Raw genomic sequence first — 27,846 nt, 5'->3', positions numbered from 1 at the left:
ACCTTTAATGTAAGAATGTGTCTTCAGAAACTTCACAGGAATGCAGCTGGTTTAAAAAAAACAATATTGAGTTGAAGGACTTATGAAAGCAGTGAATGTTTGGTTTGGCTGAGGTGGCCATGTTTAATGGGGGAGAGGATGAGGGATGGGGATGTCTAGGAAAGAAATTCCAGAGCTTCTGGCCTTGAAGGTCCCAGTGTTCCTGGGTGGGATGAAGGCAGTGGACGTGCACAACAATCCTGAATTACTGGAAGTCTGCACAGCCGGAGGAGATTACTGAAGGGATGGGGCAGGGGATGGGTGAATTTTCACAGAGGCAGAAAACCTCTTAATCTGTACAAAAATGGCATGAGTCCTGAATTTGGAAGTTTCACCACACCCCCCAAACAAACATTTACCATTGTCACAGAGGTGATTAGGGGTGGTGTGGGAGTCAGATTGGTGTGAATTGACAAGTCTATCTGCCTCATACCAGAGGTAAGTCCCAGAAAAAATGTCTGTGCACTTTCAACCTGGTCAGAGATTGTATAGAGCTGCCAAAGGTCTTTGAAAAAGTAAGGTACCCTCTTGTTTATCGTCCTGTGATACCTTTGGGAGAGAGAAGTCACCCTTTGGTTGAGGTAAGGTGGCCATGGCAGCTGTTAAAAGTAAACATGAAACTATATAAATCGTGAATAAGCTCATAAAAAGCATCTGTCAAAGACACCTTAAAACAAACCTTCCAGTTCAGCGAGCAAACTTACATCCAGAACCTCAACCTGAGGTACAAATCTTTTCAAAACTCGCTAACACTCTTAAAGGGATCTATCAAGCTTTTAAAACTTATGCCCTTTAAATATTTGAAAATGAAATGAGTAGTTTTCTAAAAAAAAAGCCCACTCTTTCACCATGATTGTTCACATAAGTCTGAAGGTTATAAATATAAGATCAGTGTTTTATGAGTGATTTCATAGCCATCCATTATCACAGGGGGGTACCTGTCAATTTACAATTTCATTGACTGCTCAGCATGAAAATAAACTCTTTAAATGGAATCGTGAATTCTAATAATTGTTTGTACAAGGAAGTTAAATGTTACAAATAAGGTTTTTATCAATAAGAATGTTATTTTTGAAATAGCAAGGTCATCAAAGACTCTTAAGGGATTTATTTAATCTCTACGTGGGTCCTGAGATCTCTCTGTAGTATTCTAGGGGCATTGGCAGTATAAGTATGGATGCGGTACATGAGTTAGTAATAGTTGATACTAAGTAGAACTAAGAACAACATTGATCCATCCTCCTGAACTTTCTGGAACAAAAATTGGAAACCAAAACCAGTTTGAGCAATCATTAAGTTTACCAACCCCAGTCAGATGCATTTTTGAGAAATTTATAATTCTGCTAATCTCCAGCACAATCAATTTCCTTTCTCCACCTTAGAGCTATTTATAATAAATGAAACAATAAATAAACCATTTCTTTTCTTGTCCTTATGAAGTTTCTGTCAGGGCTCTCACCCAAGTGCCCAAATAAATCTCTAATTTCTGGAAACGCTGAAGAAATTCTAGAGCAGTGGCGACCTGGTGTCAAATTCCAGTTTATTATTCCTGAGCTTTTCTTGCAGTAAATTTGCTGCTTTTTTTTCAAATATAGTCCCAACAGTGATCTTGCAAAATCAGAACCAAAACTGGAAAATAAATATCTGACTAATTCTGATTAAAACTGGAAGATCAAATTCAGCAACTGAGAGACAGGCAAAAGCCAAGTGTAAATTTACATCAAAGACTGTGTGGATGCAATGCTCCAAATCCCCACACCATGGTCTTCCCAAGCCAATGGGTGGCACGGTGGTTTTGTGGTTAGGACTGCTCCCTCATAGCATCAGGGACCTGAGTTCAATTCCACCCTCGAGTGACAGTCTGTGTGGAGTTTGCACATTCTCCTTGTGTCTGCATGGGTTTCCTTCGGGTACTCTGGTTTCCTCCCACAGTCCAAAGATGTGCAGGTTCGGTGGATTGGCACTGGGAAATGTGAGGTTACAGGGATGGGATGGGATGCCCTTCTAAGAGCTGGAGTGGACTCAATGGGCTGAATGGCCTGCTCCCATATGCAAGGACTTTATGATGAATGGAGTTCGGCTAGAAAACAAGGCTAGCTTCTGTCAACAGACAGGGAATTTGAGAGGATTGCATTGAAAATCTTCCTGCTTTTTGCAAACAAGACCTTGCCAAGGCACAAGGGGCTGGCAATAAACCTTATGGGCTTGAATGCCTGGAGATCAGAATAAATATAAACCAGCAGACTATGTGCTATTTGCTGTTGATTTTTCAATTTGTCTCTCAGAATGGATAAGAATTCCTGTCAACCAGCCCAGTTTTCCCAAATAAAATCATGGTTTCGGCTAGACTCATTTGCATCAGAGTACGCTTGGAGTTGTGCAGAGCTGGAGGCCAATGAAAGATACAGCAAAGTGTTGTGTGGCAATAGGGCAAGTAGTAAGAGGAAGCTTTGATTGCAGGCATAATGTTTCTCGGCTAAATGTTATCAAGGCCACTCACCACTCGAAGTCAGAGTCCGTGCAGATACAAGGCACCGATGTAACAGCTCGATTGTACTTCTTTCCCAGAATGCACTGCGTTCCTGGGCGACGTCTCTGGTATATTCGCATTTGCCCCATAATGCAAGGCTCGCCCTTTAAAGAAATCACATCCATCAGGAATTTGGAGTCAAATTAGCCATTGGTGTTATAAATAAGATCAATCATTTTGACATCTGATCGTAGTCTGAAGATCTACCTCCAGGTGCAGAGAATTAGTGCGGTGAATTTGACAAGGGGCCATGTTGTTCACCTCTCCTGTTAGAAAAGTCAGTAGTCAATATTAAAATCAAAAGGTGGCCCTGTAGCAGTGAGACCTTCTGCCCATCCAAGGAAGGTATACCTCTCCACATGAGCTGCCAGCCAATCTGATTGGCCAGTAGCCCCTGCAATCCCAGCAATGCTAGAACAAGCAAAGTCAGCAGGGATTCCTGAGTAAGGCAGGGCTTGGATGTTTGGACTAGGAGGGATCCAGCATCCTGGGGGAGGGAGAGGTCGGGTGGGGTTGTGCAAGAGCAAGTATTCAGGCTTTGGAGGTCGGGTGGAGGCATTGTTTTCTGGTCGGGGGAGGCACAAGGCACACTGCAAAAGGAGTCAAGCCACTCGCCCGAATGCTTTCTCACCAGGGGTCATTGAAAATACCCCTGCTTACGTTCCAACACCAACTGTGGGCCCTTAAGTGTCATTAACTGGGTGATTACAGGCCACAACTGGCCTATGGAGAAACATGCAGGCTTACCCTTAGCCAATGTACGATAGAGAATATGTCAGGTGGATAGCAGGATAATGGGGCAGCTGGAAAAACACAGCAGGCCAGGCAACATCCGAGGAGCAGGAAAATGGACATTTCAGGCAAAAACCCTTCATCAGGAATCTTCATCAGGTTTTTGCCTGAAACATCGATTTTCCTGCTCCTCGGACGCTGCCTGACCTGCTGTGCTTCTCCAGCACCACTCCAATCTTGACTCTAATCTCCAGCACCTGCAGTACTCACTTTCACCTACCTGCCTCATTATATACGGTTGCTGTCCCATCAAACTGGGAACGGTCATGGTGGGGGAGGGACGATGCAAATCATTTATCTTTATATGACACAGGCCTGGATTAGCAATCATTAAATCAGAGTTTAAAACCTACTGCAGAAACTGTAGAATCCAAATTCTGTCAGTTTAACCATTCTGAAATGAAAATTCTCATCTCAATAATAGGCATCAAACTATCAGCAGGTCATAAAAACCCAGCAGGTCACTAATGTCCTTTAGGGAAGGAAATTTACCATCCTCACTGGGTCTGGCCTACTTGTGACTCCAGACCCACAGCAATGTGGTTCACTCTGAAGTGCATTCTGAAAAGGTCTATGAAACTATTCTGGAACTGAAAACAAAACCTGCTGGAAATCACAGAGGGATAGCATCAGCTGTGATTCCCAGTATTTTTTTCAGATTGTTTTCAGTCATATTTCAGCATCTGCAGTAATTTGCTAATCTATTCTAAATAACAACTGGCACCACCTTCTCATGCACAACTCGATGTGGTCATCATGTAGCAGCCTTGCAAGTGACAGCCACATCTAATGAACAAATAAAGAAATGCGCAAAATGTAAAACATGCACAAGTTAGAGATCAAGCAAAAAAGCACTTTCCCCCTGTACAGTTCTACAGAATCAGCAGCATCATCTTCCAAAGGAACATAGAATCCCTACAGTGTGGTAACAAGGCCTTTTGGCCCAACAAGTCCACACCAACCCTCTGAAGAATAATCTACCCAGACCCATTCCCCTATATTTACCCCAACTAATGCACCTAACCTACACATCCTTGAGTACTGAGTTAGCATAGCCAGCCCACCCTAACCTGCACATCTTTGGATTGTGGGAGGAAACCAGAGCACCGAGAGATAGGGAGAATGTGCAAACTCCACATAGACAGTCACCCGATGCTGGAGGAAGAGGAGCCAGGCTTGCCTGCTCTCATATCAACTGGTAACAGACCAAATGACACTTGCCAAGAGGGTATGGAATCACACTACCTGCTCATCACTCAGCCCTGGGACAGGAGGGATGTGAGGTGGCAGGGTGGGGGAGGGGAGGGAGAGTAGAAAGGGGAGTGAAGCTTATGGAGAAAAATAATAAGCAGCAGAAGATACAGGAAATGCACAACAGTGTTTCTCAACCTGAGGTGAAGAAACAAGACTTAACCCTGCACTTCTCTTTCTCTTGAAATGCTGTTCTGTTTCCTTGTGTAAAATTGTTAAAGTACAATTCAAGCCTCACCACCATCTTTTTAAAAAAGTGTTCCTAGGATATGAGCATTATTGTCCTGGCCAGCATTTATTACCCCATTATTTATTGTCCCTCATGAAGGTGGTACTGAACTGCCATCTTGAGCCATCGCCATCCAGCTGTGTGCTGAAGCTGTGCCTTAATTATCCCAGCCCGGTGATCCTGGGAACTGGGTTAGCCCTAACACAGAGGGCTGGCAGCGATTGAGCTGGGGTTTGATGGTGGGAGAAGAGACATGGTGACAATGTAAGCTCGAACAAGTGTAAAATGGAAGGTGTGCTGCTCAGATCCGTCTTGGGTTTCTCTGTTCAGCTGCTGGTTGGAATTACAGCTCAAGGAACAGTACCTTCATCTGGTAACTTGGTGTTACAATCAACCTCCCTGAAGGAATTAGAATCTGTCTTTTTCTCAGGGATTGTTCAGCATGTTTGAAATGTGTGAGAGAGCAGGCTTATTTTTAGAACTAAGTTAAATAAACATTTTTTTTAAACGAAAGCTTGCGAGTAAAACATAATGAATAATTTTCCGGAGATATCTGCTCATCCTTCTAATAGCCCAATTACAGATGAAGAAATGCCAGAGAGTGAGGTGGTGGTAAATAGTTCATTAGGGCTGTGTGCAGATGAAGAGAGAGCCTGCCAGTTAACTAACAATGAAGTCACATGTCTCATTCAGGATGAGAATCGCTGCCTGGTCTTCGCTAACCTGTCCCCAAAGCAAAATTGGGTTTATGTTTCAGCTTCTGATAAAAGGATCAGCTTTAGTCATGTAACTGCCAACAGCTGGATGCCTGGCAGTCAGACCCCAAACTGAATGGTGCCAATGTCAGAACCATTTAATTAACTAACTGGAGTTTTGCTGCTGCTGCTGCTGCTGGCACTGTGACTGAGATTTGTAAACTGTCTGCTTTTTCATTTTCCCTTGGCCCAAGGAGGTTAGGTTACTGGAGGTGGGGACAGGTCCTGTGGTGAAGTGGTGTTGTCCCTGCCTCTGGGCCAGAAGACCTGGGTTCAAGTGCCAACTACCCCAGACATGGTACATCCAAAGAGGTCAACTAAAACATCAGGGGCAGGAAGAGGCCATTCAGCCCCTCAAGCCTGCTCCATAGTTTGATACAATCATGACTGACCTCAAGCCTACTTTCCCGCCTGCTCTCCATAATCTCCCAACCTATTATTCATTAAAACCTGCCTATCTCCTCCTTAAGTTTACTCATTGTCCCAGTATCCACCACACCCTGGGACAGTGAATTCCAGAGATTCACAACTCTTTGAAGAAGTCATTTCCATTATTTCTGTTTTTAAATCTGCTACCCATTATCTTAAAACAATGACCTCTCGTTCTAGATTGCCTCACGAGGAAACATTTTCTCCATGTCTACTTTGTCAATCCCCCTTTACCATCTCATGTACTTCAATTCGATCTCCTCTCATTCTTCTAAACTCCATCGAGTATCGGCCTAAACTGCTCAAAATCTCTTCATAAGACATCTCTGGGATCAATCTAGTGAACCTGCACTGCAACTATACCCCTCCTCAAGTAAGGGGACCAAAACTGTCGCAGTAATCCAGATACAGTCTCACTAACGCTGTGTACAGTTACAGCAATACTTGCCTACTTTCTGCTCCATTTGAGGTACAGTGGCTCACTGGTTAGCACTGCTGCCTCACAGCACCAGGGAACCTGGGTTCGATTCCAGCCTCGGGTGACTGTCTGTATGAAGTTTGCACATTCTCCCCATGTCTGCCCGGGTTTCCTCAAGATATTTCAGTTTCCTCCCACAGTCCAAAGATGTGCAGCTTTGGTGAATTGCCCAAGACAAATGCCTATAGTGTCTGTGATGTGTCATGGGAAATGCAAGGTTACAGGGATAGGGATGGGTCTGGATTGGATGCTCTTTGGAGGGTCAGTGTGGAATTGATGGAATAAGTGGCCTGTTTCCACACTGTAGGGATTCTATAGTTCCTTTAGCAATGAATGCCAAATCAGAAGTTGGAGTACATTATCTCTGGAGTAATTCTCGAAGAAGTTTTGTACTGACTATTGACTGCTGACACGCAGAGGTCATGAGCAGTTGCACTTGATTGGGTACACAATTGAACATCTACACAAGCGACAGTTACATCTACACACACAGTAGTGTAGTGCTCCCTCCTGATTTGCTGTGTGGGCAATGAACACTTTGAATTGCTTCTATAACTGGATGTAATTTCATTCCAGTGAAATTAGGTCTTCAGAGCTCACTGCAACCAAAGACATCAGAGCAAATCATAATTGTTCGAGAAAATGTGGTTTTCCCAGACAGGCAGAGCAGACTTTGATGAAATACAGGATGCTATGGATACATTAAAGCCCTAAGGAAGGGAACTGGCTGGAGGTAGTGATGTGATCTCTTGAGCAAGATCTGTACAAAACTATTCCAAGTTTGTGTTTCTATTTCTACCTGCCTCTTGGGAATATTGGGTGAGAAGTTGGGTGTGGGGACATTCTGGTGACTAGGGGCAGGGTGAGGGATAGATGGTCTAACAGCTCTTTCAACTAGATCAAAGCACTGGCACTCGCTGTCTCTGTTGCTGTCTAGAAGCTGCTGATGAAGTTTGACAATGCAATCTCAAATCTCACAGCAAAACTGAGTCAAATATGGCCCTTCAACGCTGAAGTGGTTGTGCTAAGTTTGGAAAATCCATGACTTGAGCTCTGCACATCAGTGGTGACCAACTAACCCACAATAACTCTATGTCTAAGCTTCCCCAGTCAGAAGGAACATTTTCTGAAAGGCCTGACTGAAACAATCTATGTTCAAGTGCAACAAAATCTGAACAATATCCAGACTTGGGCTGACATGTGGCAAGTAGCCACATAAATGCCAGGCAATGCCCATCTCCACAAGACAATCTAACCATCGCCCTTGATGTTCAATGATTTTACAATCACTGAATACCCCATTATCAATATCCAGATACTCAACTGGACTCACCACATAAGAACAGTAGCTACAAGAGCAGGTCAGAAGCTAGGAATGCTGCAGTGAGTAACTCACCTCCTACCTCCCCAAAACCTGTCCACCATCGACAAGACACAAGTCAGGAGTGTGATGGATTACTCCCCACTTGCCTGGATGCGTGCAGGTCCAACAAAACTCAAGAAGCTTGACACCATCAGGACACAGCAGCCCACTTGATTGGCATCACATTCACAGGCATCCATTCCCTCCACCAGCAACACTCAATAGCAGCAGTATGTACTATCTACAAGATGCACTGCAGAAATTCATCAAAGATCCTCAGACAGCACCTTCCAAACCCACAACCACTTCCATCCAGAAGGACGAGGGCAGCAGACACATAGGATCAACCTCTCCAAGCCACTCACCATCCCAAATTGTTGCTCCTTCATTGATGAAGGTAGGGCAGTGGGTGTGCTGTATATGGATGTTAGCAAGGCATTTGCTAAGGTTTCCCGTGGTAGACTCATGCAGAAAATAAGGAGGCATGGGATACAGGGAAGTCTGGCTGTCTGGATACAGAATTGGCTGGCCCTTAGAAGATAGAGGGTGATGGTAAATGGAAAGTATTCAGCTTGAAGCTTGGTGTTCTGCAGGGATCAGTTCTGGAATCTCTGCTCCTTATGATTTTTATAAATTACTTGGATGAGGAAGTGGAAGGGTGAACTAGTAAGTTTGCTGATGACACCAAGGTTGGTGGAGTTGTGGATAATGTAGAGAGCTATTGTAGGTTGCAATGGGATATAGACAGGATGCAGAGCTGGGCTGAGAAGTGGCAGATGGAGTTCAACCTGGAAAAGTGTGAAGTGATTCTTTTTGGAAGGTGGAATTTGAATGCAGAATATAAGGTTAAAGGCAGGATTCTTGGCAGTGTGGAGGAACAGACGGATCTTGGGGTCCATGTCCATAGATCCCTCAAAGTTTCCACCCAAGTTGACAGGGTTATTAGGAAGGTGTGTGGTGTGTTGGCTTTCATTAGCAGGGAGATTGAGTTTAAGAGCCAAGAGGTTATGCTGCAGTTCTATACAGCCCTGGTTAGACCAACTTGGAATATTGTGTTCACTTATGGTCACCTCATTATAGGAAAGATGTGGAAGCTTTAGAGAAGGTGCAGAGAAGATTTACCAGGATGCTGCCTGGATTGGAGGGCATGTCTCTTGAACAAAAGTTGAGGGAGTAAGAGCTTTTCTCATTGGAGCGATGAAGGATGAAGAGTTGACTTGATAGAGGTTTACAAGATGATGAGAGGCTTAGATTGAGTGAATAGTCAATTACTTTTTCCCAGGGTGGAAATGTCTATCATGAGGAGGCATAATTTTAAGGTGATTGGAGAAAGGTTTAGGGGAAATGTCAGAGGCAGGTTCTTTACACAGAGAGTGGTGGGTGCGTGGAATGTACTGCCAGCAGTGGTGGTAGAATCAGAGACATTAGGGACATTTAAGTGACTCTTAATGGATGATAGCAAAATGTCGGCTATGTAGGTTAGTTTGGTCTTAGAGTAGGATAAAAGATTGACACAATATTGAGGGCTGAAGGGCCTGTACTGTGCTGTGCTGTTCTATGTTCACTGTCACTTGATTAAAATCCTGAATTCCCTCCCTAAGGATATTGTGGGTCAACCCACAGTAGGACTACAGCAGTTCAAGAAGGCAGCTCACCCCGACCTTGTCAAGGGGCAACTAGGGACGGGCAATAAATGCTGGGCCAAACCAGCCACACCCACATCCCGTGAGTAAATAGAAATAAAAAGAATCTTTTATATTTCAATTAGCTCATCTCTCATTCTTCTCTACAGCAGATAATGTAGACCTTGCCTACTCAATCACTCCTTAAAGGGAAATACCCTCATCCCTGGAATGAGTCCAGTGTACCTTTGATGCTTTCCCTCTTGGCCAAGTATATCCTTCCTGAAGAAGGGCTAATGCCCGAAACGTCGATTCTCCTGTTCCCTAGATGCTGCCTGACCTGCTGCGCTTCTCCAGCAACACATTTCCGTCTCTGATCTCCAGCATCTGCAGACCTCATTTTCTCTTCAAGTATATCCTTCCTTAGGTAATGAAACCGAAACTGTGTACAATGTGATTTCACATGCTCTGTGCAAGAGGAGTAAGTGCCAACTCATACTAATGGGAAACCTACTGATTGGAAAAGAAGATTGCTTCCTCCCAGGCAGCAGGAGAGTTTCGATGAATGCTTGGCTACTTGGCATGATGTGGTGATTGGAGTGCCACATGGGTCAGTGCTTTTTACAATCGATATCAATGACTTAGGTAAGGGGAGCAATGCTATGGTCACTAAATTTGAAGATGACACAAAGATTGGTAAGAAGATCTGATATCACTTATTATGAAATCAGTCTGCAATCTCATTAAGTGAAAAGCAAACATTTGGCAGATGGAGTGTAATGTGGAAAAATACAAAGTCGTTCACTTTGGCAGGCAGAATGAGCAAAGCAGAGAATTACTCAAATGGAGAATGATTGCAAAATTCTGGTGTGCTGAGGAATCCAGGTGTAAGAGAGCATGACCCACAAAAATCTAGCATGCAGGTACAGCAAATAATTCAACATACCAGTGAGGATGATCTGCTTCAGTTACACAGGGCATGGCTGAGACATCTCAAAGACTGTTTAACTTTGCTTAACGAAGGATGTCAGTATGTCGGAGACAGTTGAGAGGAGGTTTATGCGGTGGACCCCTGGAATGAGTGGGTTGTCTTGTGAGGGAACGTTGGACAGACTGGGCTTTTCTCTGTTGGAATTTAGGAGAGTGAGGGGTGACCTGATCAAAGTGTATCAGATTCTGAATGGGCTTGAGAAGGTGGAAGTAGAAAAAAATGTTTCCTCTTGGTGGGTGAATTGGGAACTAAAGGTTTTGTTTTAGAATTAGAGATCACCCCTTCAGGACAGAGATGATGATAAATGTTCTGAGGGTTATGTGACTTTGGACCTCTCTGTCTCAGAAGGAAATGGGGTCATTGAAACTTTTTAAGATTAGATTCTCTACAGTGTGGAAACAAGCCTTTCGGCCCAACCAGTCCACACCGACCCTCTGAAGAGTAACCCACCCAGACCCATTTCCCTCTGACTAATGCACGTAACACTACAAGCAATTTAGCATGGCCAATTCACCCAACCTGCACATCTCTGGATTGTGGGAGGAAACCGGAGCACCCGGAGGAAACCCACGCAGACACGGGGAGAATGTGCAAACTCCACACAGACAGTTGCCCGAGGTGGGAATTAAACCTGGGTCCCTGGCGCTGTGAGGCAGCAGTGCTAACCACTGAGCCACCGTGCCATCCCAAGGTGGAGATACAAACTTGTTAGGTAGAAGAATCAGGACTTATGATAGATGGGAATGCGGAATTTGAAAAATAAATAAATCATCCAGGACCTTATGGAAGGGGTAGCAGTGAGGGGCTGAATGGCCTAATGGATAGGAACTGGAGGGGCTGCCGATCTAATGTCATTGAGGAGATGGCTTATGATTCAGAGCCCCATGCTATTCTCACCCTTATCAGGCAGCAACAAAATGAAATATTGAGCAGGGGATGTGCTTTGAGGACAGACTCAGTGGTGTCTATCTATTTTAACAAGCAGTGGGCCTGTCAGTAAGTTAAGCTGTTATCATGCATGAAACAGAAATATTTATTTGATCCAGGTTCAGATCTGTGTAGGTTGAAGGCTATTACAAGAGGCTTGCTTTAGTGGGCTGTCAATTTTAATTCAAGCTGTTGTACTGACTGGCTGTCTTCTCTGTCTTGTCTCAATGAAACTGCAATTGTTTTATCCGACCGGGATCTGTCTTTAGTATCGGGCTGCAAGCATCACCATTACACTGGTGCCAACTATACCCGCTCCACTGTGTACCATATGTCACTGTTCAAGAGGATACCAATTAGGTCAGGATGTGTGCTGTCAATTGGAAATTAATTAGTTTCAGCTCTAGGCAAAAGGTGTCCCATGTAGCTTAATGTGCCCATTCAGATGAGACCCATTAAAGTAACTGGGACAACTGAACACAACCAGACCATGTTGGAGAGACTGGGCTGATGGAGGAGGGTACACTAAAGTGTTGTTAGGTTTTCTAAATACTGTGTGTTGAGAGGACTGTTTGCGACTAAAGGATTGTCAGCTGAATAACGTGTGCTTTCTTTCCAAGATTTTTAAGCAACACGGAATGATGGTACACTGTATTTTTATCATGCATTATTTACATGCTGCCATCAGGCTACACAATAATAATAACTTACACTTTCAATGCGCCAGGCTATTACTTTAGGTCTGATGACCAAAAGCTTGGTGAAAGTGGTAGAATATATGACAGACAGAAAGGGAAATTGACAGAGAATCTCAGCTGGTCTAGCACTGAAGGAGTTCTGAATAAAGGTCACTGGATTCAAAGCGTTAACTCTACTTCTACCAGTCTTGCTGGGTTTTTCCAACAGTTTCTGTTTTAGTTTCAGGTCTCCAGCATCCGCAGTTCATTGCCTTATTTTAGGTAGAATTTAGACCGTTTGGGAGAGATGTTAGGATGGTTGGCAGGTTAGGAATTCTCTTCCCCAAACAGCAGTTGATGTAAAATCAAGTGTTAATTTTAAAGCTGAGATTGATACTTTTTGGTTAAGAAAGCTATCATGGCGTTTGGGCTAAAGGTGGGAAGATGGAGTTAGGCCAAAAAAATCAGCCATGGTCTCACTGGATGGTGAAACGGGCTGGAGGGGCTGATTGGCCCCACGCCTGTTCCTGCAGTCTGGAAACAAGCTAATTGGTCCAACAAGACAACACCGACCCTCCGAAGTGTATCCCACTACCCATATTACTCTATATTTACTTCTGACTAATGCTGCTAACCTAAACATCCCTGAACACTTTAGCATGGCCAATTCACCTGACCTGCACATCTTTGGATAGTGGAAGGAAACCATAGCACCCGGAGGAAACCCACGCAGACACGGGGAGAATGTGCAAACTCCACCCAGACAGTCACCCGAGGCTGGAATCGAACCTGGGTCCCTGGCGCTATGAGGCAAGAATGCTAACCACTGAGCCACCCATAAGGGCTGTCTTGAAAGAGCAGAAAGGGTGATGTAGTGAGGAGAGGAGTAAGGTTGGAATTCGGGGACTTAGGTCTCGGGCAAGTGAAAGGAAAGACACCAGTGACGGAGCGATTAAAACGTGGGATGTTCACTAATTATGCATTGCTGTGGGGCTGAAAATGATTAAATTGAGAGGGTGTGACCATGTGATAAGGAGAGTGCTCTATTACATAACCCAAGCTTAGAGACACTGACATTTATGACACAACATAATTATAACTTGATAGGTAGTGAGAATAAACTCTAATAATATCTTGCTTGGAAGTTTGGTGGGAGAAGGAAAATTGGGAAGTGAGCAAGGTTCCTCACCTGATTGTGGAGCTCCCATGAATGAAAATTAATCTCATTGCATCTTGTGCTGAAGATGGATCTGTAATCCACTTTAACAAGCTGCCAATCAGAGCGGTGGCTGACATGACCAAACACACTGTCAAAGACAACACAAAACAAAACAGAGGTTTGGTTAGAATCCGTGGCATTCATATTCAAAGTTTTAAAGCACGTAACCTCGCAACCTCTCAGTGCTTCAGATACAAAACACATTGTCAAGTTCATCAGCTACCACACAGAGCAAATACCCGTCAATTTTATGTACAGCAAGATTCCTCAGGTGAGTGAATAATAACGAGGAATGTTTTATAGTGTGATGTATTTTAGGAGGGGCTCAATGATTGCAGTTTAGGGGCTGAAAGACCATGCCCAAGACCAGTTGGTTCCACTTGGTCAATGAGCTCAGTGATTGAGTAGTTTGCCCATATTATTGTAATATTGAAAATTACATTATGCACTTTGTTCATTTCAGGGTACAATACCCATATACCAACAGAAAGCATCTAGAAAGGGAATAAATGAATCCATGTTTTAAACACAGCTCTGATTTTGAGTGCTGTTCCAGTCAGGTGACCAGGAGTGAATCAGCTCTCCTTTCTCAAACCTCTCTGATTGGTTGAATCAAGTGTTTATATTCTTTTCTTAGCTTGTGGCTATATCTTACTGCAATTAAAATGTTAGGAACTAATTGTTCGCTGTAAGGAACTAATCATAAAGTTTCCTTGAGCTAAGAAAGAATAAGTCTATTACTTGGAAACCCTGAGAAAAATAAGGGGTGGCATGGTGGCTCAGTGATTAACACTTTTGCATCATGGTACCAGGGACTTGGGTTCAATTCCATTCTTAGCTGACTGTCTACATGGACTTTGTACGTTCTCTCTGTGTCCATATGGGTTTCCTCTCAGTGTGCCAGTTTCCTTCCTCAGTCCAAAGATGTGCGGGTTAGGGTGGATTGGTCAGGGGAAATGCAGGGTTACAGGGATGGGATGAGCCTGGGTAGGATGCTCTTTGGAGGGAAGGTGTGGGTCAAATGGCCTGCTTCCACATTGTGGAGATTCTATGCCTTTATACAGCCATTTCAATACATGCAGATACAAAGTTTAAAAGGGGTTGTTTTCTAGCAGAAAGGGAAGAATATAGAGCCCTTTAGGTGTCCTTGAAGCATTCGGGTTTAAACTGAGACTATGGTTGGTTAGGTGGGACCACCAGCAGTAGAGAATACTTTTATATTCTGTTTCCTGATGTCTTTTATCAGGTATCTGAGAGAGACAGGGAAAGAAGATATATGGTTAGGTAAGGTCTTTTCTTCATTTCAAATTAATGGTTTGACTCCATTGAAAAAAAACACATTTCAGACCATCATAGTCTCAGATTTTAAATCAGAAAATGAAACTTAAACATTGACAGTTGTTTAAGTTTGCTTAAACACATAAGCTACTGGAGGGAATCTATGGTCATGCAAAATTATCTGAGCGAACTTGGTACCTGAAGGAAACTGAATAAAACATTTTAGTCATTACACTGTGGCCTAGTGGATAGCATTCCTACCTTTGAGCCTAAAGGCTGCAAGCTGCAAATACCCGAGCAGAAAATCAATCAACGCTGACACAGCAGTGGAAGGAATACTTCACTGCCAGGCACTATCTGTTGGATGTAATATTTAACCAAAGGTGCGAGTTACCTTCTCAACTGGATGTAAAAGATCCTTTAGCACAATTTTAAGGAAGCACAGAATATTCCCATAATCCTAGATAAACTGGACCTCAATCAATCGCATAAAAACTGACCATTAATTGATTAAAGATTACCTAGTGATTAACTGGTCATTACGACATTGTTTTTGTGGGAGTTTGCTGTTTGTTATGTTCTCCACCCTACAGCAGTAATTACATTACCAAAGTAGCTCATTGACTATTAAATCCTATGGCACAAAAAACACCATATAAAGGAAGGTCAGCAGATTTGAATTGATTTGAATTAGCTTTATTGCCACATGTCCTCACATGGACACAGTGAAAAGTTTAGAAGTCACCACTTATAGCGCCATCTCACCTACAAGGTACAGATTCCCAGAAGAGAAAAAGAGAAAAGAAAAGTCCAGTATTACAGACCTTCAAATGTACAAAATCATAGTAACAAATCAGAAAAGTAAAGAAAGAGAAAGTTCAGAATAAGAGTCCTTCCATGACAATATAGTAAAGAAAAGACAAAGAAATTTAAAAAAAAGAGAATTTAAGACAAAGTCTAAGTCTGGCAGCATCTGTGGGAGAGAAAGCAGAGTTAATTTTCCCGTCCAATGACCCTTCTTCAGAACTGATCACTGAACTGGAAACTCTGTTTTCCTCTCTCCACAAAGGCTGAGTTTCTCCAACAATATCTGCTTTTGTTTCAGATTTCCAACACCTGCAGTTTTTTGTTTCATCTGGGGGGGGTATTTTTAAATTGACTTGAATTTGTTATACAATTGGGCGGAAATAATGTAGCAAGTGAAAATGAAACACAAAATACTGTTTCCTTTGATTGGACGATTAATATAGAGGAGCTCATCAACTCTGAATTATCATTGAGAGACAAAGAATGGGACAGTGAAATTACTTCTAAATTGTTAAGGAAATGGCCAGTTCAGGACAAAGTGGTCTTCTGTGGTTTACGCTGGCATGGGGCAAATGCTGAGCAACAGAATTCTTACAAGGAAAAGAGCTTGGGAGTAGCATCAGTTTCAATGTCAAGGCAACACAGAGAAGCAATTAAACAGCAAGCAGAATCTTGGAATACATAATCAGAATATTATTCAGTATAAAATACAGGAGAGGTGATCCCAGTGGCCCAAATTGCCTTTTCTCATCCTGTATTTATTTTTATGTTCTTGTGTTTTGGGATATCTTACACAGAAGATTAAAAATGAACAGTATTTGATGATTTAAAAAAGCACTTACACATGCATGGATTCTTTTTCATACAGTGTCATTTAATGTCAGGTACGTGCTCCACTTAATTAAAAGGATTGAACACAATTGGAAAATGTTCAGGACAAAAATGGATTGTTCATGGTCTTTACATTCCTCTGTGGTAGTTGAAATAGAATTTGACGGCTGTGAAAGGACATGCATCTATAACACATTGGCAGTATTTGGGGCTAGTAACTGAGAATATGTATAGCTTCATCAGTAGATTGCCAGCTGAACGAAATAGACTGAAATATAATGGACAGGTACTTCAGTTAATTTTTAATAATTCATTCACAGGATGCGGGCATCACTGGCTAGGCCAGCATTTATCATCCAATTATTAATTGCTTCAGAGGGCAGTTAAGAGTCAACCACATTGCTGTGGTTCTGGAGTCATATGTAGGCCAGACCAGGATAGCATGGCAGATTCTTTCTCTGTGGGTAATTAGTGAATGAAATGTTTATTTTTTCCCAAACAACCATTTCATGGTCATCATTAATTCCAGATTGTTAATGAATTCAAATTCCACCATCTGTCATGGCAGGATTCAAAACCAGGTCCCCAGAACACTACCTGTTCTCTGGATTAATTGTCTAACAATTACACCATTGGGCTATCACCTACTTCAATCTTTTTTATTCATTTGTGGAATGTGGGTGTCACTGACTGGGCCCAGCATTTATTGGCCATCCCTAGTTGCCCATTGAGAAGGTGGGGGTGAGCTGCCTTCCTGAACCAGTGCTGTCTGTGTGTTGACCCACAATGCCCTGAGGGAAGGAATTCCAGGATTTTGACCCAGTGACAGTGAAGGAACGGTGATATATTTCCAAGTCAGGAGGATGAGTGACTTGGTGGGGAACTTGAAGGTCATGGTTTTCCTATGTGTCTGTTGCCCTTGTCCATCTAAATTGAGGTGGTTGTGGGTTTGGAAGGTGCTGTCTGATGATCTTTATTGTCATTCAATTAATTGTCATTCAATTTAACAAAACTGGTTCAATATGGACTACATCTTAAAATTGGTTTAATTTGATGAATTGGTGTTGATTAATTACCTTGGGGATCCTTCCTAGGGCTTAGAAGAATCTAGAAATGTCCAGTTGCAGGCTATCTATCAGTCTGACTGCCTGATGGGGGAAAGACAAGATCTTGTCTCTTTTTTGCATTTATTTCTCACTCCATCAAATACAAGTATTGAAAAAAAACAGAAAACCATTCTATTTTAGGCATATTTTAACAGGTTTCTTTCAAGACATTCAGTAAAAACTCCAAGAAGTTGACATTTGGTTTTCTTTACCAATAAGGGAATGAAATATAAAACAGAGAGCACAAAAAGCTTCTAAATATGTTGTCTAGAGTTTGACAAGTTGGCTTTCAATGGGACAACTTTTTTTGCCCTGTTTGAGCTTATACCACTGGAGTGTACAGGAGCTACAGCTGTTCTCTCTGACTTTCCACAAGCTTCCACTAAAATTAGCCCAATAAATAGCAGAAACATTTATCCCCACCACAGCTGACCCTTCTGAGGGGTTGCGTTGGGTTGGGTTGAGGGGTGGAGGGGTGGGGGAGGGGGTAGGGTGGACGTGACATGCTATGTTCCCCTCTCCAAGGGCAAATCATATGAATGTACGAATTGGAGAAGGCCATTCAGCCCCTTGAGCCTTCACCATTCAATGAGATCAAGGCTGGGCTGTGATGGTACAGTGGCTCAGTGTCTCACAGTGTTAGGGACCTGGGTTAAATTCCAACCTCGGGTGACTGTCCGTTGGAGTTTGTGCATTCTCCCTGCATCTGTGCAAGTCTCCTCCCGCAATCCAAAGACTTGTTGGGCCCAAGGGCCTGTTTCCACATTGTAGGGATTCTCTGATTCTATTAAGGGTCAATGCCCCTTAATAATTTTCTTAACAAAACAAAAATCATGTTTCTCACAGATTTAAAAAAAACAACGATCCAGCATCCACTGTTGCTGGTGGAAGAGAATTCCAAACCTCTCAAACCCTTTGTGTGTTGAAGTGCTTCCGAACGTCTCTCCTGAATGGTCTGGTCCTAATGTTTAGACTATGCCCCTAGTTCTAGTTGTTTGTCAGGTAGAACAGTGGGAGGGAAGGTGTGATACTAATGGGCTTGGGTTCAATTCCTGCAATGGCTGAGGTTACCATGAAGGACTCTTTTTCTCAACCTCACCCCTTACCTAAGGCGTGGTGACCCTCCAGTTAAACTACCACCAATCATCTCTCTTCAATGAGAGAGCAGCACCATAGTCTGGTAAGACTGTGGCAACTTTACCTTGACCTGTCTTTTCCTCTTACTCATACTGTGGACCTCCCCCTCTCCCCGCGACCTTTGGCTAATCCTTTCATTCCACAAACAGGAATCTCGGAGTCTGTCGGTGCCTTTGGTCCCAGCTTAGGCCCATGGCGGATGGTTCTGAGCTCGCTATTCTAGAGAGATACTGATCAGAGATTCACAATGATCTCGATGGAAGGTCAGCAAACAAGGAGATCTTGAAGTTATGCGAATTGGGTTGAGTGACCCCTACTATATATGTCCCAATGTATATTCCCGCAGTTGAACTTTCAATGGAGAATGCCAATGTGTCAGAGTATTGACTTGCTATCACCTGCTTTGGGATGTTGTGTCCGGATCCTCAAAATAACACAAAGTTGCAGCAACATTCAATTCAGTTGAATACTGAGTCCAAACTATTGCAGTTGGCGCTGACTGTGTTCAGTGATCAGCGGGAGGTGATACTCTGTGCAGTGAGCCTGAAGGGTCTACAGTAAGAAAAAAATTCAATTTGCTTGACTTCCTAAATGGCTTTTTAAAAAAATGCCCATTAAGAATATCACTTTTCTTTGGATTCATTGACTTTCAGGCTTGTGGCGTCCAGTAGAGTCCCAGACTCTGGGCCAGAAAACTCAGGTGCAAAATCCATAATAGGTTGGTTAAAGATATAGTTCTCGCAAACGTAGCCCCTGTGTGAGAAAGCGTTCTTATGCAGCTATGAAAAAAAACTGCTATGTTTTAGCTTTGAACTTGTATTAGGGGCTGACAAACAGATTTCAATTTTCACATTTAATTTTGACTGCAGCTCCTTCTCACACTCCCAGATTTACAAAAGCATGTGACTGTCTGAAAAGCAGTGTGGGAGCTCTGAAAGGTTCGAATACATCCAGGTCTCTTTCCTTTACAGTCCCTCAGCGTAAGTTAACCATTTTGAACCCTTTAGTGCACATTCTGGAAAGCAGCTGAAGTGCTCTTACTGCAAACTAACCACTCTCCTTCATCCTGCTGAGTGTCTGTGTGCAACTGATTGTTTAAGACATAAGTTTTGCCTTGTTTTCAGTTCTTTCATCAGACGAGAGGCAGCAGAGATTACAGCTTTCACTTCAAAGGTACACTTTATTCTCCATTTAGTTATCCCCTCATGAACATAGAACATTGAACAATACAGCACAGAACAGGCCCTTCGGCCAACGATGTTGTGCCGAACATTTGTCCTAGCTTAAGCACCCATCCATGTACCTATCCAATTACCGCTTAAAGGTCACCAATGATTCTGACTCTGCCACTCCCACTCCCACAGGCAGCACATTCCATGCCCCCACCACTCTCTGGGTAAAGAACCTACCCCTGACATCCCCCCTATACCTTCCACCCTTCACCTTAAATTTATGTCCCTGCTAATGAACGATAATACTCCATAGGCCTTCTTACAAACTCTATCCACCTGAGTGGCAACCTTCAAAGATCTATGTACATAGACCCCAAGATCCCTCTGTTCCTCCACCTGACTAAGAACCCTACCATTAACCCTGTATTCCGCATTCTTATTTGTTCTTCCAAAATGGACAACCTCACACTTGGCAGGGTTGAACTCCATCTGCCACTCCTCAGCCCAGCTCTGCATCATATCTAAGTCCCTCTGCAGCCGATGACAGCCCTCCTCACTGTCCACAATTCCACCTATCTTCGTATCATCTGCAAATTTACTGACCCACCCTTCGGCTCCCTCATCTAAGTCATTAATAAAAATTACAAACAGCAGAGGACCCAGAACTGATCCCTGCGGAACTCCACTTGTAACTGGGCTCCAGGCTGAATATTTACCATCTACCACTACTCTCTGACTTTGACCAGTTAGCCAGTTTTCTATCCAACTGGCCAAACTTCCCACAATCCCATGCCTCCTGACTTTCTGCATAAGCCTACCATAGGGAACCTTATCAAATGCCTTACTAAAATCCATGTACACTACATCCACTGCTCTACCCTCATCCACATGCTTGGTCACCTCCTCAAAGAATTCAATAAGACTTGTAAGGCAAGACCTACCCCTCCCATATCCGTGCTGGCCGTCCCTACTCAAGCAGTGTCTTTCCAGATACTCATAAATCCTATCCCTCAGTACCCTTTCCATTACTTTGCCTACCACCGAAATAAGACTAACTGGCCTGTAATTTCTGGGGTTATCCCTATTCCCTTTTTTGAACAGGGGCACAACATTCGCCACTCTCCAGTCCCCTGGTACCACCCCCGTTGACAGTGAAGACGAAAAGATCATTGCCAACGGCTCTGCAATTTCCTCTCTTGCTTCCCACATAATCCTAGGATATATCCTGTCAGGCCTGGGGGACTTGTCTACCCTCAAGTTTTTCAAAATGACTTGCAACTTCATTTCCTTCAGCCTTTTAATTGTATCCCTCTGTAGAAAACAACGGGTTTTACATTATTTGCCTCTTTATATCTTTATAATCAGCAAAAGGGAAACCAGAGACTTGATTACCAAATGAGGGAATATCATCCCTTTGAGCTCTACCACGGTATCCTAGAATTTACTGAAAATCTGTTGCTATCTACATGCATAGGACCAATGAGGGCCAGCTCAGAATTAGCTACCTCCTTCAGTATAGATCAATAGTTGCCTGAATTTCAGACACAGAAAAGCAGCCACTCCCACTCAAGGTGACATTCCTCTTGTGAAAATGCTACCCTGAAAATTCAGCAGCCTCAAAGAAATAGGATGAGACCATTCGGCCCAGCTCGTCCACTCTTCCATTTAATATCATCGCGGACAATCTTCTACTCTTTCCCACAGCCACCCCATATCCCTCAAATCTCCAGAATACAAAATCCTGGGCATCACAACCTGAAATATGTTCAACGATGGAACATTCATAACCCTGTTGGGTAGAGAATTCCAAAGATTCACAACCTTTAGAGTGAAATAGTTTCTCATCTTAGTCCTGAATGTTTGTTCTCTTGCCCTGAAACTGTGTCCCTCTTTTCTTAGCTCCCCAGCCCTGGGGAAGCAACCTCTCTGTGTTTACCCAGTTAACCAGCTTCATTATCTGAAACAAAGAACTGCCGATGCTGGAGATCTGAGACAATAGCAGAAATTGCTGGAGAAGCTCAGCAAGTCTGTGGAGAGAAAGCAGAGTCAATGTTTCAAGTCCTCTGACCATTCTTAATAGCTCAATACTGATATATATTAGTTCTGAAGAAGGGTCACTGGACTCAAAAATGTTAACTCTGTTTTTCTTTTCATTGACGCTGCCAGACCTGCTGAGTTTCTTCATCAATTTCTACTTTTTCCTTCAGAATCCAAAATGTGTTGAATTCTAATTCACTAAACACTGCTGAATCATTAAAATCCCTCCTTGATACACTGGGACTGCTTGGAACTGAGGTCAGCAGCACTAAAGGTTCTTGGTAGAAGATTTCTTGTCTCATTTGGATTCAATTCAATTGCTCGAGGTGGAAGCGATCAGTTCATACCTCCCGGGGCAGGCTACCATACATACTCGAGTAAAAGTCGATCTCATGTAAAAGTCGACACCCTATTTTTGGCCAAAAAGTCTGGAATTTTCCATATATATCGTGTACAGATCAACCCTAGTTCTTCACAGATAACAGATCAACATCGGTGATCTTATACATAAATGTTACGAGGAAGAAATGAATTTTGTTTTTCATGCTATTATGTGTTTTGATGTAAAATTCACACCAACTTGGTGCAAAAGTTTAAGATGCATCAGGTCAGAGTCAGGTCACAACTTCCCTTTGTATGCAGCTCAGCTGAGCTCAGTTCTTCTGCGGCACTTGTGGGATACAGTCATATTACTGTGATTCATAGAATCATAGAGATGTACAGCATGGAAACAAACCCTTCGGTCCAACCCGTCCATGCCGACCAGATATCCCAACCCAATCTAGTCCCACCTCCACCCTCTGTGTGAAAAGGTTGCCCCTTAGGTCCCTTTTATATTAGATTAGATTAGATTACATTACTGTGTGGAAACAGGCCCTTCGGCCCAACAAGTCCACACCGACCCGCCGAAGCGCCGAAGCGAAACCCACCGATACCCCTACATTTACCCCTTACCTAACACTATGGGCAATTTAGTATGGCCAATTCACCTGACCGTGCACATCTTTTGGATTGTGGGAGGAAACCGGAGCACCCGGAGGAAACCCACGCAGACACGGGGAGAATGTGCAAACTCCACACAGTCAGTCGCCTGAGGCGGGAATTGAACCCGGGTCTCTGGCGCTGTGAGGCAGCAGTGCTAACCACTGTGCCACCGTGCCGCCCATTGCCACCGTGCCGCCCATGCCACCGTGCCGCCCATATCTTTCCCCTCTCACCCCCATCTATACCCTCGAGATCTGGACTCCACCAACCCAGGGAAAAGACTTTGTGTATTTATCCTATCCATGCTTCTCAAAATTTTGTAAACCTCTATAAGGTCACCCCTCAGCCGCCGATGCTCCAGGGAAAACAGCCCCAGCCTGTTTAGCCTCTCCCTATAGCTCAAATCCTCCAACCCTGGCAACATCCTTGTAAATCTTTTCTGAACCCTTTCAAGTTTCACAACATCTTTCCGATAGGAAGGAGACTAGAATTGCAAGCAATATTCCAGCAGTGGGACACCCGCACCCACCAACCCCACTGCCTCGTGGTTGAACACTTCAACTTCCCTCCCACCTTGTCAAGGACATGCAGGTCCTGGGCCTCCTTCACCGCCAAACCACCCGACGCCTGGAGGAGTACAGCTGCAACATGACCTCCCAACTCCTGTACTCAATACTCTGACCAACAAAGGAAAGCATACCACTATCCTATCTACCTGTGACTCCACTTTCAAGGAGCTGTGAACCTGCACTCCAAGGTCTCTCTTTGTTCAGCAACACGCCCCAGGACCTTACCATTAAGTGTATAAGTCCTGCTAAGATTTGCTTTCCCAAAATGCAGCACCTCACATTTATCTGAATTAAACTTCATCTGCCACTTCTCAGCCCATTGGCCCATCTGGTCCAGATCCTGTTGTAATCTGAGGTAAGCCTCTTCGCTATCCACTACACCTCCAATTTTGGTGTCATCTGCAAACTTACTAACCATACCTATTATGCTCACATCCAAATCATTTATGTAAATGACAAAAAGTAGAGGACCCAGCACCGATCCTTGTGGCGCTCCACTGGTCACAGACCTCCAATCTGATAAACAACCCTCCACCACCACCTTCTGTCTTCTACCTTTGAGCCAGTTCTGTATCCAAATAGCTAGTTCTCCCTGTTTTCCTTGAGATCTAACGTTGCTAATCAGTCTCCCGTGGGGAACCTTGTCAAAAAGCTTAATGAAGTCCATATAGATCATATCTACCATTCTGCCCTCATCAATCCTCTTTGTTACTTCTTCAAAAAACTCAATCCAGTTTGTGAGACATGATTTCCCATGCACAAAGCCATCGTTTTGTTTTTTCTCTTTATTCGTTTCAGGATTAATTGGGCTTCTGCTAATGAAACTGTATTTTGGACTGTAGCATGAATTTCAGCTACTCAAAAATAGTATCCATGTAATAATCGACCTCATAAATTTAATCTTAAAAGGTAATCTAAAAAATTCAACTCTTACTCCAGTATATGCCTCCTGTGTTCCACATTCTCCATGCACAACATTATATCCCAGTGTTAAATTCCAGTGCAAAGTGAATGGGCTAGAGGGCCTTGTGCTGTGCTGTAGACCTCTATGACTTGATGTGAAATGCTCATAGATGCCAACAGAAAGTAGCCACATGTTTCTTTAGCAGGGTGTTCTGGGAACAAATGCCCAGAAACCTTAAATCCAAAAGGTGCTCATAAGCCATCTGATGTCCCGTAAACTACCTGCACAGCAAATACAAACCTTGAAGTGAAACTATAGCCTCCTTTGTTGAGTTTAAGGTGATGAGCACCTCCCTTCAGTCAGTAGAAGTGTCCCTCCTCAGTAGTGTACAGAATGGTTTGTGTCTCTTCACATGTTCATCAGGGGTTTGTACAGAGGTCAGCTAGACAGGGATCTTGAATCTTTTTAACAAGGATTACCATCACTGTGCTCACTCAAAGCTTATCATTCAACAGAAGGGGCCTGTCACAAGAAACTTGTTACTGACTGGTGTAGTCAGGTCCATCAGTGCCACCTGAGATGTTGTGTGTAGATTGCATTACTAATGCTTCTGACTGGTATTAGCAGAAAATGAGGCTGCAGATGCTGAAGATCAGAATCAGCAAATAATCGGCAAGAAGGCATACTGCCTCACCCCGGGTGCAATGAGTGGTCTCCTCTACATCAGGGAGACAGGATGCCAACTTGCAGATTGTTTCAGAGAACATCTCTGGGACACCTGCACCCACCAACCCCACCGCCCCGTGGCTGAACACTTCAACTCCCCTCCCACCCTGTCAAGGACGTGCAGGTCCTGGGCCTCCTTCACCGCCAAACCATTACCTCCCGACGCCTGGAGAAGGAACGCCTCATATTCCACCTTGGGACCCTGCAACTACACAGGATAAATGTGGATTTAAACAGCTTCCTTATTTCCCCTCCCCCACATTATCCCAGTCCCAAACCTCCAGCTAGGCACCACCCTCCGGACCCGTCCATCACTGCCCCCTCTGACCTATCACCTTCGCCCTCACCTTTATTCGCCTATTGCTTTCTCAGCTACCTTCCCTCAAATCCCACCCCCCTCCCATTTATCTCTCAGCCCCCGGTCGACAAGCCTCATTCCTGATGAAGAGCCTTTGCCCGAAACGTCGATTCTCCTGCTCCTCAGATGCTGCCTGACCTGCTGTGCTTTTCCAACACCACACTCTCGACTCTGATTGGCATTAGCCTAAGGTGCTTCCAAAACGTGGAGAAAAGATACCCCCGTAAGATAGTTAATGGAAGGAAAGCTCATTCTTGTTGAACAGAACTGGTTTATATATTTTCTAATTGACCTGTATGGATACATACTGGAGTAAGTGGGACCTAAATCCAAGTTTCCCGGCTTCGAGGGAGGGACACTATCACTTCTTCACCAGATTCCCTCAGGCTAGGCTTATTACGTAGTACATAATCACGTTACATTGGAATGACTTTATAGTCTCTTGTAAGATCTCTGGGGTTAGACTTAAAAATAACATTATTATTTAGTTACATGGAAGTTAGCAATTGAAACTGGTAAGCTCCTCCCAGGAACACTCCTTTATATCTTGAGAATTTGACCTTCTCCCATAATGAGTTAACTCTTCAGGTACCAGCTCAGAGCTATCCAAACCTTTTCCCTCTGTGACCTCATTTTGCAGTAGGAAATTTGTTCCAATCGCTCAGTGGGAACTGGGAGTACGGGAGGACAGCTGTCCAGCTCTTACAACTCAGTCAGAGCTCCATCATGGCCGTTGCTGCTTCAGAGACTGTGACCTCAACATTCCTGCTCATATCCCAACTTGGGATCCTAACTCCCCCCACTTTTTTTAGATTAGATTAGATTACATTACATTACAGTGTGGAAACAGGCCCTTCGGCCCAACAAGTCCACACCGACCCGCCGAAGCGAAACCCACCCATACCCCTACATTTACCCCTTACCTAACACTACGGGCAATTTAGCATGGCCAATTCACCTGACCCTGCACATCTTTTTTTTTTGTGACTGTGGGAGGAAACCGGAGCACCCGGAGGAAACCCACGCAGACACGGGGAGAACGTGCAAACTCCACACAGTCAGTCGCCTGAGGCGGGAATTGAACCCGGGTCTCAGGCGCTGTGAGGCAGCAGTGCTAACCACTGTGCCACCGTGCCGCCCATAAGGCTGGTCCATACAGGAGGCTGGGACTGCAGCCAGGCAATTGGTGGATTGAACAGGCCATCAACGAGTGGCTATGTGAGCTGTAGTATGTATGGATTCATTCCATTTGTGGTTCTTAGTTAGTTAGCAGATATGTGGGGGAGTGATTAGATTAGATTAGATTCCCTACAGTGTGAAAACAGGCCTTTTAGCCCAAACAGTCCACACCGACCCCCTGAAGAGTAACCCACCCAGACCCATTTCCCTCTGACTAATGCACCTAACACTATGGGCAATTTCCCATGGCCAATTCACCTGACCTGCTCCTGTATGGAGCAGCTTTCTTGAACAAGATTTGCCAACCAGCATCGTTTGGACCAAGAAATGGGAAGTGCAGAAGGTCACAGCTGAAGGGAGCAGTTGGTACAGAGATCCCCAAAGTGGGGGGAGTTAGGATCCCAAGTTGGGATATGAACAGGAATGTTGAGGTCACAGTCTCTGAAGCAGCAACGGCCATGATGGAGCTCTGACTGAGTTGTAAGAGCTGGACAGCTGTCCTCCCATACTCCCAGTTCCCACGGAGCGATTGGAACAAATTTCCTGCACATCTTTGGATTGTGGGAGAAAACCGGAGCACCTGGAGGAAACCCACGCAGACACAGGGAGAACATGCAAACTCCACACAGACAGTCACCCAAGGTTGGAATCGAACCTGGGACCCTGGTGCTGTGAGGCTGCAGTGCTAACCACTGAGCTGCACCAGTGCTTGCAAGGGTAGGACATCACGGGAAGGGTGTGTTGAGTGGAGGTACTGTGATAAATGTATGTAACAGTATTCAACTTCAAAAAGTATCATAACGTCAGGATAAACTAGAACAATATAATTCCCAACCAAAATAAAACTAAGAGAAGCTGTGGATGCTGGAAATCTGAAACAAAAAACAGAAAAAAGGAAATCAAAGGTTATGGGGAGAAAGCTGCAAAATGGGGTTGATAAACCTAGCAGCCATGATTGAATGGTGGAGCAGACTTGATGGACTGAAAGGCCTAAATTCTGGTCTTATGTCTTATGGTTTTATGGCCTAAATTGTTGGAGAAACTCAGCAGATCTGGTAGCATCTGTGGAGAGAAATCAGACTTAACATTTTGAGTGCAGTGACCGTCCATTCTGAGGAAGGGTTACCAGACTCAAAACATTAATTCCGTTTCTCCTTCCACAGATGCTGCCTGAGTTTCTCCAGCACTTTCTGTTTGTATTTGATAATGCCTGACCACTACACTCACTTGCCCAAATGGTGAATGCTTCTTGAAACAGCTCAATTATTGTGTATGCTTGGTGCATCTTACCCCTGCATTAAATATTGAGTTGAAACTGAATATTTAGAGACATAATCTGAAACTTCAATACAATGCTGAGGGAACACCACATTGTCGGAAATACCACCTTTTGAATGCAGCGTTAAATCAAGGGCCTATTTGGCCCCTCAAATAGACAAAAACACCTTGGCTGTTA

General features: G+C 43.9%; 1 protein-coding gene across 2 annotated transcripts in view; it reads right to left on the bottom strand.

The window, feature by feature from the left end:
• LOC122561354 (VPS10 domain-containing receptor SorCS1-like) overlaps positions 1–27,846 on the bottom strand; it is a 1,166,089-nt gene that overhangs the window by 159,075 nt on the left and 979,168 nt on the right. For both annotated transcript variants that reach the window (XM_043713086.1, XM_043713087.1), the window contains exons 15-16: positions 13,273–13,390; positions 2,540–2,673 (exon numbers count right to left, since the gene is read on the bottom strand). In XM_043713086.1, coding sequence (XP_043569021.1) covers positions 2,540–2,673; positions 13,273–13,390 — 252 coding nt within the window. The remainder of the gene's footprint in view (positions 1–2,539; positions 2,674–13,272; positions 13,391–27,846) is intronic.

Source organism: Chiloscyllium plagiosum, chromosome 22, assembly GCF_004010195.1.
Source record: "Chiloscyllium plagiosum isolate BGI_BamShark_2017 chromosome 22, ASM401019v2, whole genome shotgun sequence".
In the NCBI taxonomy this organism is placed as follows: Eukaryota; Metazoa; Chordata; class Chondrichthyes; order Orectolobiformes; family Hemiscylliidae; genus Chiloscyllium; species Chiloscyllium plagiosum.
This window is presented reverse-complemented; position numbering and strand designations above follow the sequence as displayed.